Below are 21,989 nucleotides of genomic sequence, written 5' to 3'. Positions count from 1 at the left end.
TGTTTTTAAAACAAAATTTACAAACACTAATTAAAAAGCTTTTCCTGTTTTAATATATTAGGTGATACTTAAAAGAGGATATTAACTAAGGACACAACTTTGTCCTATTTAACATACTGGTTTTTTTATTCTGCAAGAGTGGTCAGTGCTCCTAATAGCTGAGCCACCTTGCAGCCTCAAGAATGCTTGAGTCAGAGAGTAAGGCAATATGGCCCCTGTAGTTAGGCAGACTTGGGTTTTGATTTTAGCTGATGTTGTTTCTTTTGGGGATTTCAAGACAGTGTTTCTTGATGTAGCTTTGGGTGTCCTAGAACTTCCTCCTGACTGTCTCTGCCTCCCAAGGGATTAAAGATTAAAGGCATGCAACACCACCATACTGGGCTAAAATAAATTCCACTTAATTATAATGAATAATAATTATGTATTGTTTAATTCAGTTGGTTATTCCTTTCTGAAGAACTTTTGTTACTAGCCTATAGTACTAGACTTTTGTTTTCATATGAGAGTAATGACTTAACTTATAGTATTAGTTCTTCAAGGTTTAGTGAATTTCATCAGTGATATCATTAGGTTCTGGGCTTTATGTGACAAAAGACTTAATTCCTGATTTTTCCATCTTCTGATGACACAACATTCTCAACTCTGGCCATCAATAATAGCATGCAAACTTAAAATGCTCTAATGCTAAAAGTGTTATACATGAAACACTACTAATGGTTTGTCCTATCTATTCTGCTAATATTCAATCTAAAATATTATCTATTAGAGACTACTGGTACAGTCTAACTGCAAGCACTATGAGGTTTCTAAACTAAGCAGGCCATTCAGTGCATGAAACTTTCAACATTTGGTCTGTTTTTTTAAAACCCTTCATATCTTGGTAAGTTTTCAGTACACTCAATCTCAACTCAATTATAACTATAGTGTTCCACAAAACATCATTAAACCTTTTTCAAAAGAAAAAGAAAAAGAAAAAGAAAAAGGAAAAGAAAAAGAAAAAAAAAGTACATGGGGAGCAAAGATGTGGTGGCACACACTTTAATCTCAGCGCTTAGGAGGCAGGGGCAGGCCAGTCTCTGAGTTTGAGGCCAAATTGGTCTACAGAGCCAGTTTCAGGACAGCCAGGGTTAAACAGAGAAACCCTATCTCGATGGGGAGGGGGAAAAAAGGTACATGGGGAAGGCAGTTCTTTAGTTTCTACTATACCTGCAGCTATCTAGGTATACAAAATAAACGAGTTTTCTTTTAAACAACAACAACAACAACAAAAGTTATTTGGCTACTAAACTACAATAAAATATAACCTCACATCCATTAGGATGACTATTGTTCCCCAAAGAAATTTTAATATACGGGTCAAGTTGTAAAAAAAAAATGTATAAAACTTTTATTCTAAGAAATGTAAGTAAAATGGTATAGCTATTGTTTAAAACAGCATGATATATTCTCAAAATATTAAAAATACAATTACCATGATATTCTATAGGACCAAAAGAATTTGACAAAAGATTAGACCCATGCTAATCACAACATTATTCACAATTGCTAAAGCACAGAATTAACCCATTAACAAATGAGCAGAATATAGCATATACAAGCAAGCAAGTGTTATTCAGCCAAAAAAAAAAAAAAAAAAGGAGGAAGTTCTAGTATATGCTACACATAAACTTCAAGAACACTGTGTTATATAAAATAAGCCAGTCATCAAAACAAAACAAAAACTGTGTGACTACACTTACTTGAGATAGTTAGAAGCACCAAACCCACAGACAAAAAGTAGAATTTAATTGCCAGCCACAGTGGAAGAAACAGGTCACTATTTAATGCATACAAAGTTTCAGTAGGGCAAAATGCAAACAGTTCTGATGACAAATGCTCAAACATATTAATATTTACAATACCACTGGCTCATATACTTTAGAACAATAAAGAGTAAATTTTATACATTTTATAAGTGTTTTAAAGTTATCAGAGAAGTTACATGGTCTCAAAAATTTAAAGGATAATTCATAGTTGTTTCTTAAGACTTCACAATGTACTTAAGCATTTAAAGGGATGTAATCTGCTTCTAGTAAGGAAAACCTGGACTTTTTCAACCACACCTTAAACATAGCTATACACATCTATCTTTACTTCCTCCTCATTTCTTAAGACAGGAATGCATATGTGTGTGCATTAACATAGATGGTATAGGTAGATTTATACATGTAGAGAGGTGTGTTTAGAAGTCAGAGGCTTGTTTTCACTATACTCAAAGCTTGTCAATTATGCTAACCTAGCAGCCAGCTTGCCTCTTACTCCAGTCTTCTTAATACTTACATAGCAAGTGCTATATTCACCAAGTCTTTGCCACAGTCCCCTGCTTAATTCCTTCTAGTTATTCCTATTTTCATTTTTCATTCCTCATTGTCAAATTTTGAAAAGGTTCTCAATTTCCTACTTTTCCCTACACTCAAGTGTCTTGCTTCAGAACCTTGGCAATGACTTGGCCTAGAACACTGTTCAAATATCCAACTGCTTAATCCCCAGTAACATTTCAGGATTCAACCTAGTTTTACTCAGCTATACCAATGTTCCTACTATGCACTAGATTTCTTTTGCATAATTTGGTACTCCTCTGTATTCCCACTGTATACCAAGTATAATTCTATCTCAATAATTAAAAAATCTGATTCTGCTCTTTCTGAAGCATTGAGATATAAGTCTCAAGCATCTTTATACCCAAAACATAGCACCTGATGATTAATATTTAGAACAGGGGTCATATTTAAACAATCTTGCTTTCAGGAATTATAAATTAATAGCAGGCACATAGATGTTTGAATCTTCCTCTAATTCCCCTATTTATCAACAACTGCCAAGGGCACAAAAAACATTGAAAATTCAGAATCATGTATGTAATTATCTACTTACCATTAGACATCTAATTTTTTGCAGAGGTTTGGAAGTATTTGGTTAGGAGATATAAGTAGACATGTTCCAATCTCTAGATACAATTTAAAGTTGTTCCTTCTTTTTCTTTTTTTAATTCAATTTTACCTTTTTTTATTTTAAGCCTGAAAGGTATTTTCAAATAAAATAGTGTAGGGCAACTTGAGACACAAAATAACCTGAACGAAGTTATACTTACATTCGGCTAGCTTCAATGTCCTCAGACTGGGATTCTCCTGGTGATCTGTAAAATGTAATTAAAGACAAATATTAGTGATTTCCAAAAAAAAGGTATAGAAATATAAGTAAGGAAGATAAACTGGAAAACAAGACTTAAATTCCAATGAAAGGGTGCTTTAAAAGATTTAAAACTAAGAAAAAAAAAGTAGAAAGATCAGATTATCACAACACATTTAAGAACAAATTTTAGAAACCTCAATGTTTAAAAAGAAAATTAAAATCTTTATATTTAGATATCAAATTAGTATAAGCCATAATTATTTACAATGTCAAACACATATTAAAAAACAAGACTGTTACTTTCTATTAAGTTGGGTTGTGGTATTCATAGTCTTGAAATTAAATGAAGTGTTTGCAAACTGTAACCTGAGCAAACACTAAGGTGTAGGATAATCACCTTTATTTTGAAGTGATATTATACTGAGAGATTTGTATTCATTTATACACTGTCTATGTATTCAGAAAAAGCAAGGATAAGTACTTGCAGAAAAAACTATTTCCTTCAAAACCTAAAACATTATAAAAAAAAAAAATCCCTTGAAAAATGTCTGCCAATTTCTGCAGTAGACAATTTAAACTCAAATATAACAGTGTTCATAGATCTTTAAGATATTTAAATGCTATGCACCATTCTAATCATAATTCCTGTGGTTCTATAAGGAAATTAGATTTCCCTAAAAAGCACTATCTGCCGTCACCGTGTATATGGAGCATTATGTTTGCTAGATAATTGTAGGCTAGTTTTAGTTTTAATATCTGCTGGTTATTTTCTTTATTTTTTAATATATTAGCTAATATAGAAATACATATAAAGCACCAAAGAGTATCCCATTTTTATTGGGTGGAACATAAGCCAATTTCCCTATTCTGAACATCTGGTTAAAGAACAAATTCCAGTGATGCACACAGCAATACTTTGCTATACTTCCTGTCATCAGAATGCTAAACCAGGATTTAGCATGAGGACAGGCTGTTCTACATAGTGAGACACTGCCTCCCAAAAAGAAAAAAATCTGTTACCCTACATATCTTTACTGTGAGACAATCAATGTTCTAAGGTAAATTTATTTTAATACCTATTTCTAATGCTTTAAATTCCCAAAATAGGTTAAGAAAGAAAAGAATAATTTAAATTTTCAAATTTGTATACAAAGACAATCTGTGAATTTACTACTGACTTTAGTCTTTCAAGTTAAAGACTTGATTTGTAAATTTATCACTGACTTCAGATATTCAACTTAAACAAAAAGTTTATAAAAGGCTGGTTGTGGCTTATGGTTATGGAAGATTTTTTAAAGCAATGATTCTTAAGTTAGGGGATAAAGAAGAGGCTCACTAGTTAAGAGCACTTACTGCTCCCAGAGAAATCAAGGTTTGCCTCTTAGCACCCACACAGCTGCTCACAACCATCACAAACTCCAGTTCCAGCACTGATGCCCTCTTCTGGCCTATGTGAGTATCAGGTGCACATGTGCATCTGGTACACACATACATACCTGCAAGTAAAACTCACACACAGAAAATTTAAAAATCTTAGCCAGGCAATGGTGGCGCACGCCTTTAATCCTAGAAGTTGGAGGGCAGAGGCATTGGATTTCTGAGTTTGAAGCCAGTCTGGTCTACAGAGTGAGTTCCAGGACTACACAGAGAGAAATCCCTGTCTTAAAAAAACAAAAAACAACAACAAAAAATCTTAAAAATTAATGTATTCACTTCTTTAGTGTCAAAGAAATTTCACTTCTTTGCTTGACTTTCAAAATAATACTCATTGTAATTCATTTAGATTCCAAGTCAGTAACACACACACAAAGAAAAAGGAAAAAAGATACGATTAAAAACAGACCCCAAAAGCTCAGACAGTTTAGATTTTCTTAGTAGTTTATTTATATTTTTCTGTTTATCACAAAATTACATAAGAATTGAAAAATGTAGATTAGGAGTGATATCAAATAAAAAATTCTCCACCCTCTTCCCCCAGAAAACAAGCAAATATCTCAGAAATAATGATCTCTACAGCCTTAAGAAACTACCAAGATTGTTTCCAAACTTATATCTCATATAAAATGGCTAGAAGAGTTAAAACATGATGGTAACCCATGCACTAGCTAACTCATTTTGGAATGTGTCTTTCCAACATCTCATATATTATTAAGACTGTGAGATAAAGCTGACTTGCAAAACAACAACAAAAACCTGTTAGCAATTAGGAAGCCAAATTAGAAGTCTCTAAACAGGTAGGAAGCAAAGTGTTCTAAATGTACAGGAAAAGAAAAATTTAGAGAAGGTTAAGAATGATGAGAGAAAAAATATTATATAAGAAAATATAAGATAAGAGAAAAAAAGAACTATATCTCAAGAGAATATTATAGAACTGCTGCAGTTTCAAGACCCTAAAATGAACTATAGAACAAACATATTGTCAAATGGCCAACTACAGCTATTTTCGCAATTTCTGATTGCTACAGAGTATGTGAATGCCAGTAACATAATGCCAACCAAGTATTGTAAATATACTAGACTTCTATTTAATATTCACAAATATTAGAGTAAGTTATTAAGCACCATTTAGCCAAACTAAAATTTAAGAAACCCCAGAAAGATCAGAGTAAAATTAATCCAAACAAATTATTCTTCTTAAATTATACTCTTCTTGATCTCTTAGACATAGTATAGCAGAGGCTGCTCCCATTCAAACAGTTTTACTTTAGTCAAGAGAAAAATATATAAATACAACAAAAGCATGTTTCTGATCATTGTGTACATCTGAATGTCTATGCAGACAATTTTAATAATATTCTAATTAAGTTGCCAAAATATATCCTAAAACTAGAGTTAACTTTCAAAGTAACTCTATTTTTATAACTATTAGTAGGTGTTACAAACCACAAAGTATATGTAACACCTACTAATAGTTATAAAACTGTTCTCTGCTCTTAAAATGCTTGCTGCTTTTTACTGACAATACATTTGAAATAAGAATTCAGGACATGCTCCTAATTTTACCAAATTCAAAATATAGAACCAACTAAAAGTTAATAAAAAATCCACTACCAACCCAAGACTGACCCAAGTTATCCTAAAGTTTACCAGAATATTAATAAAGGAATGAATGAAATTTGAAACCTGAAAAATACCTAGTAACAATGGTGAGGAAAAAGTCTTTTAAAAGTATCAATTTTAGGTATTAACTTTAAAGACAGAAAATGTAATCACAAAACAAATAATCTGAACACTGGAACATGACCTAGTAAATCCATCCTTTTAAGGAGGTAAAGGTGCACTTTTAACTCCACTGTAACTCTCTAGGAGAAAAAGTACACTCATTTTACTAAAGGTGCAACATTTCTGGAGAAGCACTGAAACTCCTGCCACATAAAATATTAAAAATAATACTTAAGATATTTTCCACATATCTCTTAAAATGTCCACACTGTAATCTTCAAAATACTTAAGACATATTTTCTTATTAATCTATGCAGAAAAACAGGTCTTTGATGATTACTTATCTTCATGAACTGAAGGGTAAGTAAGAAATGCACTATAATAAATATCTGAGAAAGGAGGTTAAATGAAGAAATGGCTCCGTTCTTAGGTCTTTTATTCTTAGCAATATTCCTGCTACCTATGCATTTTTGTCATTTTTATAGCACATAATTCATCTTACAATGACAGCCTTTCTAAGACTGTAAAATAACATTCAAAATTACCTTTTACAAGCTGTGGCCATTCGGTGACATCAGGGTGATAACAGCTTTGAGTCACTGATTAAAAACAGGTTGTCACACCAGTCTAGCTGCTAACTTGATCTGAACGTAGGCTTAATAATTCTAATAAATTAAACAAACCTTTAGTTAGAACACTAGCATAAACCCAATTCATTGTTCAAGTCATTATCTTCAAAGCTTTAAATCAGTAGTCAATATAAAATTAGAAGAATAATTATCACAGGAAAACCTTTATGAACTATTCTTCAGTATATTGTTTTCTTAAATGGTCTCTTCATTTGAGAAAATGAGGTATATTCTCAATCCAAAACTACTCCAAAATCCAGAATGTTTTAAATCATCATGGCAGCAAATAAAAAAGGGCTGGATTTAGGAATATTTCCGATTTTGAATTTTCAGACTAGGTATGTTCAAACAGTAAAGTCTATAGGAACATGCCAAAATCTGAAAAATTCTTAAATTTGAAACATAGTCTGGTCCCAGGCATTTCTGATAAAGATAATAATCCCTACTTTTCAATGTAGTACTATATGGCTCACAAAATACAACAATCAACTGTACCCTTACATTCCACTGACTTTAGCTCTACAAGATCAAAATAGAAGAATAACAATAAGCAGCCTCAGAGTGATTAACTGACTTGCCGAAGATTTTGTAAATAATGTTGAAATTAAGACCAAAAAACCAATATCAGCTAAATTTCCACTAAGTATTAGAATTTTGCTATGGTTTAGTTTTGCTTTACAGTGTTTTGTAATTTAAATACATACAAAAAGCAAAAATTTAGACTATGTATTGTGGCAGTAATTAGAATGAAACTGATTTAGTATCAAGAGTCTTTAACTGATGGGAGAAATCAGCTACCAAACAGGCAAAATCTTGATTAAAGTTTTACACACACACACACACACACACACACACACACACACACGCACCCACACATGAAAGAGAGAGAGAGAGAGAGAGACAGAGACAGAGAGACAGAAATTATTTAAGTAGTATAATCTATCATTAACTTTTAGACCTTTGGATCTATAAGAAAGCATTCGTTTTCAATCCCACTAAGACTCAATTCTAGGAAGTAATATAAAGCAAAATATGAATGAATATCCTATTATTCACATATCTGAACTATCATATGTGATTTTAAACAAATCTGATTCGTTTCACAGCCCTCCTTATCATACTATACTCCTGACAAAATGCCAATACTGTTATGGTTTTATCCAGTTTTCCCCCAAAATCCTCTTTCACTGATCTATAAACATAGAACAAATTTGAATGAGCTTAAAACAAAACAAAACAAAACAAGAAAGAAAGAAAGAAAGAAAGAAAGAAAGAAAGAAAGAAAGAAGAAAAGGGAGTGTAAGATTAGGAAGAGGAAGCCCCTTCACAATTAACACCCTCAAATTGACAGCACAGACAAGCCAGATGGCTGAAAGCACGGAATCAGAACCCAACTTAAAACAGGAAGTAGTGAGAATCCCAAAGGAATTATTAAAGCATCAATATTTGAACCCATATTATTGTTAGAGTTGGCTCAAGTTTATATTATATATATATATATATATATATATATATATATATATATATATATATATATAAACAAAATCAGGGGGTCCCAATAAATAGGATTTATAACCCCTGTTAAGAAATAACCCAATTTCCCAAATTTCCCTATCATAACTATTTATCTTCTACTAAGAACAGAGGCATCACTGAACTAGCAAGGGAGAGAAATAACATCCTTGAAATAAATGTGGTCCATGGCATAGTTCCCTTAGTTTCTCATCAAACAGCTTATGTGGAATTATGTGAATACTGAAATGAATCTAACTTCTAACTTACAAACACAAAGATAACACAGCTTAAATAAAATCAACTAATTCATTAAAGAACTATATATACTCTTAGGATTACTAAATCAAGTACTCTCCACTAGTCTCCTCTTTATTAGGTTCAATGTTCAGTTGAACAGTTTCCAAAGACATTCTAAGATTCCACTCTCCATGATCACTTACTATAGGGAAATCTTGGACAAGTTACATAACCTCTCTAAACCTCAATTATCTTAAAGCAGAATTAAAACCCTAGTCTGGGTTATCATAAGAGTGCCTTATATAAAATATGTTTGCAAATAAATGAAAGAGATTTTTCATACCCACAGCCTAACAGCCAAGTCTATTTCCTTGACCTTCTTGTTCATATTACTTTGTCTCATAATACAGTAAACTCACAAATTCTTCCAACACCCCACTTATATCCCTCACAGTCTACCTGGTTGTATACTCAGCACCTAGTAAGAGTCTTTAAAATTGACAGGCGCCCAAATTTATTGAACGCATTTGTCATTATACTAGCCGTAATATTAAAATAATTCATGCAATATGAATTTCAAAAAATAAAACAGAAACATACCATATTTCGCCAAACTTCTGAGGAGCTGGTGAACTCTAAAATCAGGCTCTTAGAGAGATTTTTTAACCTAAAATATAAAACACCTCACTCAATTCTTTTAACATAAACTGGATAGTCTTTCAGAAAAAAAATTACTCAAATTCATTATAAAATAAAAGCCAATTTCTCTTCAATAATACTTATAAAGATCCAAAAATATATTGAAAGACAAATTACCCCACTCCTATTGCCAAGAAAAGTAGCAGGGTAGCTCTGTAGGCTGTGAGCTGAATATTTTCCGACTAGGAAAGCCATGTTTCCCATCTTCATGTACAAAAAGTAATGCTCCACAATCCCTTTCCTCAAACCCCTTCAGATATCTACAGTAAGTCCACTTCCAGGTAATCTCTATATGAAAAACTTCTGCTATATAAAACCTAGAGTAGCAACCATGGCTAAATCCTCTGACCTGTCAGTCTCTCAAGAGTGCTAAGTTGTTGAATTAGAGAAAATGTATAAAAAGAATATAGATGCTTTCCTGACACATAACAGGGCTCTGTTACTCAACTAAGTCACTCCATGTCTATCACAATTCTTTACAAATAAACAATAACAATGTACTTATTACAGAGCTTAAAACAAGCTCTCCTATGATTTTAAATTTGTGTTCATAGTTCATTTATAACTTGTCTTGAATATTTTTCAGCCTTTAATATCTTTTAATCTTATTTTGTCATAAGGAGAAAACCTAATCCTATGGATTAAGCAACTACAAAATAAATAAATCTGCATATTATTTATAGGTAAATAGGTTGGCAGGTAGGTGAGTGAGAAGGAAAGAAGGAAAGGCAAATGGATGGGCTGATAAATGATGGATGGGTGGGTGGATGGACAGACAGATTAATAAATTGATAGATGGACTGATATAACACTATGGTCTCCCCAAAGATAAACTTTATCACATACTAGTAAATCCTGTGGCATAACAGTAGGATTCTCGTTCCAATGACTCAAATCAGAAAAGTTCAAATCATCCTGCCAAATATAATATATTGCTCACTCACTGCTACCAATTCCACCTCAGGGATCTCCCCACAATCCAACACTATCCCTAATAATTCTCCAGTGGCCTTTACTTGCTTTCGGTATAGCTTAATTGCTCCATCACAATATGTAAAACTATGTTTCCAAACCCTGCTAGTATACCCTTCCTTCCAGACTAGACAAAACATTGAGAGTATGTCCTTAATTTTTATACTAAATGTTTTAAAAGGTTTATAGAATAAAACAGCACAGAAAAAAAAAAAAAAAGAAACTTGGGTAGCTATGTAAATGCAAGGCTAAGAAACTTCAATCTGTTTCAAAAGACTATCCATGTCCATTTCCTTATAAACCAGTCTAACTCAAAGTCACGCCGGAAAAATTAGCTTTAAAATTCTTTTTTGTAATATTTCATCTTTAAAGAAAGAATCCATTGCTTCTTTTCCCCACATGGTTACTAAGATTGTTGTGATACAGAGTCTTGTCATTTTACCTCATTTCTCTCTTACATATTTGACAGAACTATCCTCCTAGAAATTAGAATTTGGTCATATCCCTCTCATATTAAAAAAAAATCCCTATGCCTTCTCAATTCTGTTAACATAAATTTCAAACTTTTTTTTACATATTAACTGATGTCCTTGTCATATGGTCACATCCAGTAATCCAAACATTACCCATATATGATGACATCCTGAAATATCAATCTCCCTTGGTTATTGTACTCTATCATATATCAGAAATCTCTATTTCTGGTCCTAATAATTTTGCTTCTCAGGATATTCCACAAGAAATGTTTTCCTGTGCTCTGCAATTTCCATCCTCTCTTTATCTATAAAAGCCTATTTAAAAAACAAACAAAACTATTCTTCTTAAAACTTTAGAGCACCCCAAATGAACAATGACAGTTAAGGACTGAGAATGACAATAACACTAACAATGAAAAAAATCAGAACCTTCACATATTACTAATAAAAGTATTTCAAAGGAATATAAATATATAGCCACTTTGAGAAAAGTTTTAAAATGCCTCTAGTTTTAAATAGTTGCCATATTTCCCAGACAACTCACACCTAGATATATAATCAAGAGAATGCTATATATTTACAACAAAAGTTAAATCCATATATATGTATGTATTATATATTATATATCTATTATATAATATATAATTATTTATGTGTGTGTGTATACACACACACACACAAAATACCATAACAACCCAAAATGAAAGCATACAGAAGCCCATATACTGATGACTGGACAGATAATCAGCTATTTAAAAAACAAACAAACAAACAAACAAACAAAAAACCAAAAAAAAAAAAGAAACAAAAAAAAAAACCTTGTAGAGTTTCTTTTCTTTTAAATTTTTTTCTGTAAATTATAAAACACACAGAAAATTGCTTAGCATACAGCAGGCCCTGGATTTCAAACTCCAGCACTTAAAAAAAATTAATTAAAATCATTAAATTGAAGCATGTAGAAAAAAATCATAAAACTCTTATCATTTTACCAACCACTCAGAATTAAAGCAAACACAAAAGATGCCATTTGATATCATTATTTAAAATCTAACTATTCCAAGTACTGGTTAGAGATGCTAGAAACAAAAATGTTCATTCACTGGTGATACAGTATATGTTGGCAAATCAAATTTACATAAAATTTGCCGTATCTAATCAAGTTAAGGATATATCCTATTTTCTAACAACTTCATCCCTTTAATTTTCCCTAAAGAAAACCTTTTACAAAGGAAGTATAAAAATGATCTGCGCAATATAGGAAGCAATTCAAAATATTCATAAGCAGTGGGATACAATACTATTTAGTTATCCATATACTATAATACCATAAAAGATATGTGTCAACATACACATCTCAAAAACAGATAAAACACATAAAATAAAACACATAAAATAAAGACACATAAACTGATGGCAAGTATGTATGAAACACATCTATAAATTCTTAAGCATGATATCTCACTTATTGGCAAAGGTCATATTTAAGTACAAAACAGAAGATATTCAAGAACTTCAAGAAATCTCTTACATGGATAAGAAGAGAGGGTATTAGGACTTGGAGGAAGAGATTAAGTTTCCAAAACAAAAATCAAAACTGGCATTTATATTCCAGGATGGTAGGTAAGTAGATTATTGATATACTATTAAGTGCTTTAAATATTTTATAACATGTTTTAATAAGAAACAATCTGAATATACAATTTCTAAGCTAAAAACAAAACCCTAAGACTATGGAGACTTCCATGACACAATCTTCCCAATTTATTAAAAGTATGCTAATAAGATAAAAATGTATGGCTCTTGAGATTATCTCCATGAGTAGGATAAAGCCATATAAGCCTGACACTTTAAAAAAAAAAAAAAAACACTCTGGGATTAAAGTTAAAAATTGAGAGACCTTAATCTACCTAACTATCCTCTGACCTCCACCCGCATCACAGCATGGCACTCTTATGTCCAAATACACATTATACAACACATAATGATAATAATAGTAATAATAATTCAAAAGATTAAGACAAAATATAAAGGACTAAAGGACTAGAAGAAATGTTCCCTGGGTTTAATGCCAAGAACCCCCCCCAAAAAAAACTATTATTATAACATGATAATTTTAAGCGCAGAATAGGTGTCTAAATAATTAAGCTATTATCTCTTGACCACTAAAAAGACGAATTAGTATCAATTTTTAAAAGACCTTCAGAAGGTCTTTGTTAATTGTCCAGGCCACTATAGTACTGCTTAATTCTGTTTACCTTTAAATTCTCAAGCCTAGAGAATTATGTATTACCATACATACATATTTCAAGAGCCTACAGCAGATATCCTAACCCAGACCTGAACAATCTAGAAAGTAGTTCATTCAATCCAACATTTACAAATACCTGCATCTGCAGAAGGGAAAGGAAAAGGACAAAAGGGAGAGAACAGTGAGAGAGGAAAGAACTGGGAGACATGAGGTTAGAAAGAGAGAAAAAAGAGAAGAGGAAAGATGGAAAAAGGGAGAAGACAAAGGATACAGAATACAAAATGTGTACACAAACATTTACTGTTCTCCCAGACTCTTCAGTATAGGAATAGACATCTAATTTCAACTGGTTAAGTTATGTGCATATATCTGTTTTTACGTTCACCTCTTCCCTGTGTTTCATTTAACTCAAAAAAAAAAAAAAAATGGAGTAAGAGAAAATTTCAGAATCAGTAGAAAGATGATCCATACAAAGTTAAATCAGACCAAAACAATCTTTCATTTTTAAAGTGACATGAAACATAATGTACCAGCCAGTAATTATACATGATGTTAAGTACAGATAAAAGACTAAAATTAGCTCAGTTCTCCTACTATGCTTTAAGAGCTCTTACTTTAAAATTATATAGCCCAATCTGTAGAGGAAAGTATATTCCTCCTTTAAGTTCCTAAACTTGTACATAACTTCTTATTCCCATCTCCAGTCTAGAATCCTGTACAATGTTATAGAATCAGTGAGAAACAGTAACAGAGAGGATGGAGAATGGGACAGAATTTCCAAGCGGAGAAATTTCATTTCTTTGAAACTAAGGATTTGGATTTTCTTAATGTATTTTCTATCAGTAACACATGATACAGAGTCAGGTCACTTCAAAAGTGAGGACAAAAACATATTCTCTAATGAGTCTTTATCTGAAATAAGATTTATCTATTATTATACATACTATACAACAGGTACTCAAAAAACAACATTTTAAGTTACCAAACAAAAACACATTTAGCAAAGGCAAATATTATCTTTATTTTTAGCATATTGTACGCTTAGCAAATATATCTACACAAAGGGGCATAGTAAATAGAAATCTTAAGGGAGAAATACTAATAAATTGAGGCTACTCTACTTCCCCTTAGGATGCACTAGGCATTATTTTTCTTAAAAAAGAAAAAGAAAAAGAAAAAGAAAAAGAAAAGAAAAAAAAAGAAAGAGGGACTATGCATTTCATCTTTTCCTTTCCAAAAAAATAGCAGTATGATTCACATCTGATACTAGGTAAAGTGCTGAAACCTATAATGAGAAGAGTGGTATCAACTAATGAAAACAAGGAATGAGTTTCAGAAAAGACAAGAATTCAAGGAAATAACAAAATATAAAGTTTGTTCAAACTAAATGGTACATTACATGGTTGGTTTCTTTTAATTTCTTCTATATTGTTCATATCTTCTATATTTAACTAGAGGTATCAGCATTTATTTTATATCACAGATTATAAAACTAAATTAATTATGGCCATGGTTCCACAATGGTATCTCTAAGACTACTTTTTCATATCAGAAAGTCCATTAGAAGTTTTAAGTGAATAGCCATCTCTTTTATTCAAAAAAGCAAAAAAACAAACAAATAAAAAAAACATAGGTTTTTGTTTTAAAAAAAGAAAAATTTTATCACATTAAAACACTGTTCTGTCGGGCAGTGGTGGCCCACGCCTTTAATCCCTGCACTTGGGAAGCAGAGGCAGGCGGATTTCTGAGTTTGAGGTCTCCCTGGTCTACAGAGTGAGTTCCAGGACAGCCAGGGCTATACAGAGAAACCCTGTCTCAAAAACAACAACAACAACAAAAACAAAAACAAAAAAAACAAAAAACCACCGTTCAGAAAAGTACAACACTGACAGTATCTTCATTCATGTCATAGCTATGTAATTTGTGTGCCAAACTGCTTGCTTTAAATGTCCAGAAGAACATTCTGAATTGAAGATATATGCATTGGACACCACACACACACAAAAAAAATTGGTTCACACCCATAGTCCCCAGCACTGGAGCAGTGTAATCAGAAGGATAAGTAGGTGAGGTTATCTTCAACTACTAAGAAATTGAGACCAGTGTGGACTACAAGATATTCTGTCTTTTAAAAAAACATATAAAACAAACAAGAACTAAAAAGTGTCTCAGCACTTGGGCCGAAGACCAAGAATTCAAGGGCAGTCTGCACTACATGTCCAGATACAGTCTATCCTAGGTTACATACCATGATTTTTATCAACTACTACTACTCCGCCGCCACCTCCGCCGCCACCACCACCACTGCCGCCACAGCTACCACCATCCATCCACGCACACACCCACACACATACCCCATCACCATTCAAACTAGATTTCTAAGGCTCCATAACATATTTTTTTCAAAGTATTTTTTTCAACCTAGTGATGTAGCTCACTGCTAGGTAGCAAGGCCCTGTATTCTATCCCCAGCTATGTAAAACTAAAATTGAAGGATTTTTTTTAATATCTGATTTCTGTCAAATTAATGAGAGTTGTGCTATACTGCTTAAATGATGTTGACAGGTAAGAAAGACCAAATTCTGAAATGTACTGAGCTGCTGCTAAGAGTAACAACAGATTACACACAAGGTTATGTGTAAGGAAAATTTTATCCTGCTCATATAAAAAGTTCAGTACCTATATACTACTACTACTACTACTCTGGTTTCACTCAAATAAGGATGCCAGCTTCAGCAAGATTTACATAGGATTCTCCTTCATAAGCCTAATGCAATTTCTTCGTGAGGCTTCTCCTCAGATTTGCTACAACTGAACTGCAAGAATAAGCTTAACTATGGTACTATGGCCCCTAAAGGCTACCCTTTCCCATCATTCTTATAACTGATTCACTTGCAATTCATTTAATTAAAAATCAGGTCAAGAAGAGCAAATGACAAGGAATTCAGCTTTGCAAATAACTTATCACTAACAATTTCATGTTAAATGTACATTACTTATTTCTAGGTTTTACCTGAAGCCACAGAAGTAATAAGTGCTTCAGAACTTCAGTGGTTTAGGAAACAAAACAACCTAAGCTTATTGAAATAGTTATCAAATCTGAAACTAATTCATATATTGTAATTGCGGCTGTAAAGGAGATATACCCCTGCAATCCCAGCTCTCAAAAGAGGTACATACCAGAAAGACCAGGAGGCTTAGCCATGTTAACAGAAAACAATATAACCGTATTCCATCATCCTTTCTCCTACAAATTTCCTGGGCAAGTTACTTTCTTTATACAGTATCTATCAATGTTCAAGAAGTATCACATATGAGCAGCATAATCCTCTGTAACAAGAAGGCAGTACCACTTTAATATGATTAACAAGGCCTTAGAAAGATAAATGGCCTGCTCCTATTTAGCTCACTCTGGCTCAAGACAGATGTCAGGAAAGCAGCAACTTCTGACAACATGAATATTGCATTCTTTATTCCATTTCAATAATCCTAAGTTGTTTTGTTTCCTAAACCACTGAAATTCTGAGCCATTTACTTATTCTGTGGCTTCAGGTAAAACCTAAAAGTAATAAGTAATGTATATTGAAACCTCTTTCAAAAATCAGTATAAAAAATTTTTTTCATGTATAGATAGGCCCAATACTTATAATCTTTCCAAATTACTATTCATTAGTTTAGTTGTTATAGACAACTGAAATCAAGAAAGTATAGGTAATATTTTGAAATTAAATGAAAACAAAGGAAATCTGATGTGTACATTAATAAGTCACTTTATTAAGAAGGAATAAGTGTCATGTATTTCAAGCCTTTCATGGTTGGAAAAAGAAATTGAGAAAAATAATAATATTTCTACTTAATACAATTTATTTCACATCTTTTATTTAAAAGAATTAAATCCTGTGCTATCTTATAAGGATTATATTTTACTAATAGTATAAAAATATATAACTCCATAAAAGTGAATTGCTAATTGCAAAATAAGTGTAGCTATTCTTCCAAACAAACATCTCTGACTCTTATTATTGAATCAGAATGGTAATCATTGTCCAAATAAATGAGTCCTAACAGGCTGAGTAGCATACTAGACTAAATCTATTTCATTTTATATATACCACATGTGCATGTGTACTGTAAAAGGATATTGATGGGCTGCAAGTAAGACATGAACACATATACCAAGGATACAAAAAAGGATACAAACAGTATCCTTTACAATTGTAGCTAAGGGGTTAAGGGATATTAAGTCTACAGAACTGCCCTAAAACTGGAGGGGCACAGACAATTAAATTCCATAACTTAACAGAATTATCACATTAAAAAATAAAATGGTGTTATGTGCAATAAATAACCAACCTATCAGTTTCCAAATGATAGATATTTTCTTTTTTTTTAACCCTTATAACCCATGTCAGCTCACACAATTCAAAGGAGCCTCAGAAACACTACCTGATACTGATAACTATTTCAGACATATTCTTCTATGTGATCTGAATCTTTGCACCCCCCCAAAAAAAAACTTCACTAAAAGCCTAAAATCGGAGGTGATGAAATTACAAGTGTAATTTTTAGGAGGACCTACATTGATGAATGAGAGCAATGTCCTAATTTTAAAAGACCATTTAGTCTTAGCTGAAGCAGGTGGATCTTTGAGTTAGAGGCCAGCTTCGACTATTTACCTAGCTTCAGAGGCTAGTGAGAGACACTGACACAAGAAAGGGAAGCGGGGAGGGGAAAAAGACAAAAGAAAAAAGAAAGGAAGGGGAGGGAAATATAGGGAAGGCTGGAGAGATGATTCAAAAGTTAAATTAAAAGCACTTGTTGCTCTTCCAGAGGACCTGGGTTCAATTTCTAGAGCCCACATGGCAATTAACAACTGTCTATATCCCAGTCACAGCAGTTCCAACACTCTCTTCTCACCCCTACAGACACCACACCAATGTGGACTCTCATATAATAAAATCAAAAAAAGAACAAACAAAAACAAACAAACAAAAACCCTAATAAACAGAGACAGAGATACAGAGACATAGTGATACTGGCCTGCAATCACAGCTCCTATGGAAGGCGGCAGGACTCCCATTTCAAGGTCTGAGCTGGAGTGTGTACAGAGGACTAGGAAGTGGTAGAGCAGTTCCTAGAACTTGAGAGGCCCTAGGTTCAGTCCTTAGTCCTCCTAACACTACTCAAATTTACAATGAAAATTAGTTCTGATCTTAAGATTTCTCAGTGTCCTTGACTGTGAGATACATTTTTTGGAGTTGGGGGGAAGGGGGGTGTTGACCAGTCTTTGGTATTTTATAAATAGGCCAAACAGACTTAAGGATTCTGGAAACATAGTCTGAGGCCAGCCTGGTCAATACAGCTAGCTCCAGGACAGCCATGGCTACACAAAGAAACCCTGCCTCCCAAAAATATTAATTAATTAATTAATTAAAGAAAAAAGTTTTCAATTACACATTCTATGACATCTCTGATTGATAACTTTTTTGAGACAAGGTCTCGCCTCTTAGTCTAGGCTTGCCACAATCCTTCCTTAGCCTCTCAATTGTTGGTTTACAGATGTGAGACATCATGCCTAACATAACATTGTCTTTATTTTTATCAGTAAGAAAAAGTAACTGTCAAAACCAAAACTCTATTATCCTAAGCCTTTCTGAAGAGAACATCAAAAGACTTAGAGGACTATTTTTATATTTTTATATTGTTTTTCCGTATTTGAAAGTACTTAAAAGACCACCTCTTAAAACTCATCTCCAGTTGCAAAAATCAGAACACTGATGTTTTTAATAGCTGCATATAAATATAATATAAATCCATTAACAGTAATATTATCAATAATAACAAACAAACCTAATTAGAATAAATGATAATATACCAGTAACCATTCATTTAAGGTGTTGGTTTTTTTAAAGGACATTTGAAAAGATCATCTTAAGCTCTTGAACAGAAAAAAAAATAGCTATGGCCAATTAAAAAGAAAATGTTCATAAAAATTGAGAGAAACAATTATTACTGCAATTATTTGAGGGAAGACACAAATGTTTAAGAAATACAACTGAATAAAATTTACATGTCAGAGACATTATAGATACCTAATGAATGCAATGTTAAAAAAAAAAAAAAAAAAACGAATCAAATAGAATGAGTTTTGTCTCAGGTAGAAATCACATTTTTCTAATTTAAAACCATAAAAAGGGTAAATAGCCGGTCCTGGTGGTATACATTTTTAATCGCAGAACCCTGGAGACAAAGCCAAGAGGAGAGTTAGACGTCATCCAGCGATATACCATAAGACCCTTTCTCAAAAAAAAAAAAAAAAAAGGGTGATGGTGGCTATTTCAGGGATAAAAAAGCCACCTACAAAACCTGCATACAAAAGGAATTTTCTAAACTCAAAGTTAAGCTCCTCAGTTATATGAAGAGCAACATCCAAAGAAGTATGTGTATACCACTTCACAACACACCATGCAAGGTAAATATTGACACAAATTATTTCACAACCTACATTCTGATTTTGAAAACAAAACTACAAGTCATCTCATCTTTATTATGTGCTGTATCTTTCTTAAACGATAGACTGCGAATTGTTGAAGTTCTCATTTTTATTACAGATTCTGATACATGGCTTTTTTGTAAAGCTAAGTATTTATGGATTTACAGTCATCCTTACTTAGGCTTATCAGCAATACAGATGCAGTATCCACTTCCTTAAAAGTGCAGTAAGCAGTCTATTTAAGAGGAGAATTTAATACTAAAGCAATTTCTGTCATACATAACAAGACAAAATTTTCCTTTTATCTCTCCTCAATTCTAAATTTACATAATTTACCAAAAAGATATCTTAAGAGTATTAACTAATCTGAGGTGTGTCAAAAACATTCGTCGTGTCTCTTGTCCAATAGGGCTTTGATATTTAGCTTTTTAACAGCTGTATTTCTTAAAGTTCAGGCCATCTTTATTTCAAACGCACTTCCCTATCCAAAACATTTTAACATAATCTGCTGCTTCTCCCAAAACCATGGGTTATACGAATATCCTTCACGAAGTAAGATAATGGTGGATAACACATCCCATATACTATTTAGTTAACATTTCCAACAGTACACTAGCTATTTAACGCAATCCCAAAGAGATTTTATACTGTTCTATTTTAGCATGCTCAAAAGACATAAAAAAAATTGACGTAAAATTGTCTTTAGAGGATTCTTCTAAAGCTGATAAAGTCTTATTAAAATTATACTTTCTATTTTTAAGGCTAACGCAATTATAGCACATTCAACTCTGATTCTTCCAACAAAAAGCCTCCGCATCAAAATGGGGAAAACGTCCTTTTCATTTTCTCAACTGAAAAGGGGGAGGGGAGAAGAGGAGGAGGCCAACTGCTTACAGGTTTGCATTGAAAATTAACACAGCAGTTTCTGAGGAATCAGTAACTCACGTTCAACTACTGAATCCTACCAGAAGCAGCACACGAATAAAACCAGAGCGCAATCCTTGGGCTTGAGGTGCCGCTTCATCCGTCTTCCTTCCAATCCACCCCCAATACCCCAACCCACTAAGCACACATCTAAATATGTCTTCCCCACCAGAGCGCCCCTTTGGAGGAAAAGGCCTGCCTTTCGCAGCCTGAAGCCACGGCTGGCTCTCCGATCTCTGCTTAGATGAGGCCCCCGATCTCGACGCCCTGCACGTCCGCCCCACCCCGGGCCCACTCGGGTACCCGTGGGTGACAAAACCCTCCCTCCTGCGTCCAGCCAGCACTGACAGTTAAGGCTGCAGCAGCCGCAGCCACCAGGGCCTAGTCCTGGCACCGGCCCCTCCAGACCACGCGCCCCAAGCACTCGCTCACGGAGGCGGGTGAGGGCCCGGCGCCTACCCTGTCAGCGCGGGCCGGAGGGTGACGAGGGGACCGGCGGTACAGACCAGAGGGAGCGCGCCGGGCAGGCCGCAGCCGCAGCAGCACTGACCTGTCCTCGCCCCCGCGCGTGGGCTGCGGCCCTCGCAGCTGCGGCCGCCTCACTGGTCCTTGTCGCCCTCGTCCACCGCCGCCGCCCGCCACCGCCTCGTTCCCTTTCGCTGGCGCCACCGCCGGGTCTCATGCGGGACCCGCGCTTCTCCTCAGGAAACCGAGGCCGAGAGGCCAGGCGCCTGGGCAACCTTGAAGTCGGCGCTGAAGCGCTGCTGTCGCGATCTGTCCACAGTGGGGGGCGAGGGCGGCGAGCAACTCCGAAGAGAAGCAGAAGGAGGCGCCACCGTCAGCGACAGGTCGACGGAAGAGAAGCGTAACGAGGCGGTGAACAGCTGCGTGGCCCGGTGCGCGAGCGAGAGAGCGAGCGCAGGAGGGGCGACGAGGTGCTGGCAAAGACGAAAGGCCCTGTCGTCTCCTGGAGTCACCCAAAGAGGAGCGCCACCATCTTGGGAGAAATACGGATCTCGCGAACGCAGCACTGGACGAGAGGACTAGGTGGGCGGACCGAGTATCCCGACAGGCAGCGCGCGCCAACCCTGCCGGGCGAGGGCTCGGAGTCCGGAGGCGGGATGCGAGGCGGGGTTGCGCGTGCGTGGGATGGCGACGGGCTCTGCCCCGCCCCGATCGCAGCTCTGTGGGGCCCTCCTCTAGCTCGCCTTCGCCTGCGGCGCAGGGGCCTTTGGGAAGGGGAGATGGCCTTGGGCTGGGTGGAAGCTGGCCAGCATCGTCGCCATCTTGAGACTGGGCTGAGAGAGGCTTGGTGTTTTTAGCCTCTGCTCCTTTTACTCAATCTATAGACCAGTGTGCTTCGGTGTACTCGCGAGAGCGGACAGGTCTACCCAGCCTAGCAAAGCCCAGGAGTCAGAGGGACGAATAGGCCAAGAGGGTGTAGCCTACTGGCGGCACGAGGA

General features: G+C 34.8%; 1 protein-coding gene across 13 annotated transcripts in view; it reads right to left on the bottom strand.

The window, feature by feature from the left end:
* Ube3a (ubiquitin protein ligase E3A) overlaps nucleotides 1-21,598 on the bottom strand; it is an 82,088-nt gene extending 60,490 nt beyond the window's left edge. For 2 of the 13 annotated variants that reach the window (XM_030242370.1, XM_030242374.1), the window contains exons 1-4: nucleotides 21,077-21,544; nucleotides 9,315-9,381; nucleotides 6,879-6,998; nucleotides 3,131-3,175 (exon numbers count right to left, since the gene is read on the bottom strand). Coding sequence is in view for 6 of the 13 variants with exons in the window: in NM_011668.3 (NP_035798.2) it covers nucleotides 3,131-3,175; nucleotides 6,879-6,898 (65 nt within the window). In the remaining 7 variants the exon portion in view is untranslated. Of the gene's footprint in view, nucleotides 1-3,130; nucleotides 3,176-6,878; nucleotides 6,999-9,314; nucleotides 9,382-20,547; nucleotides 20,659-21,076 lie in introns of those variants that run through there. The other 11 variants (NM_011668.3, XM_017322125.2, XM_006540799.4 and 8 more) reach the window with 11 other exon arrangements.
* Between the last annotated feature and the right edge of the window lie 391 nt (nucleotides 21,599-21,989).

The sequence above is a fragment of the Mus musculus genome, chromosome 7 (genome assembly GCF_000001635.26).
Source record: "Mus musculus strain C57BL/6J chromosome 7, GRCm38.p6 C57BL/6J".
Taxonomy (NCBI): Eukaryota; Metazoa; Chordata; class Mammalia; order Rodentia; family Muridae; genus Mus; species Mus musculus.
The sequence above is the reverse complement of the archived record's forward strand: the minus strand, read 5'-3'. Positions and strand labels throughout refer to the sequence as shown.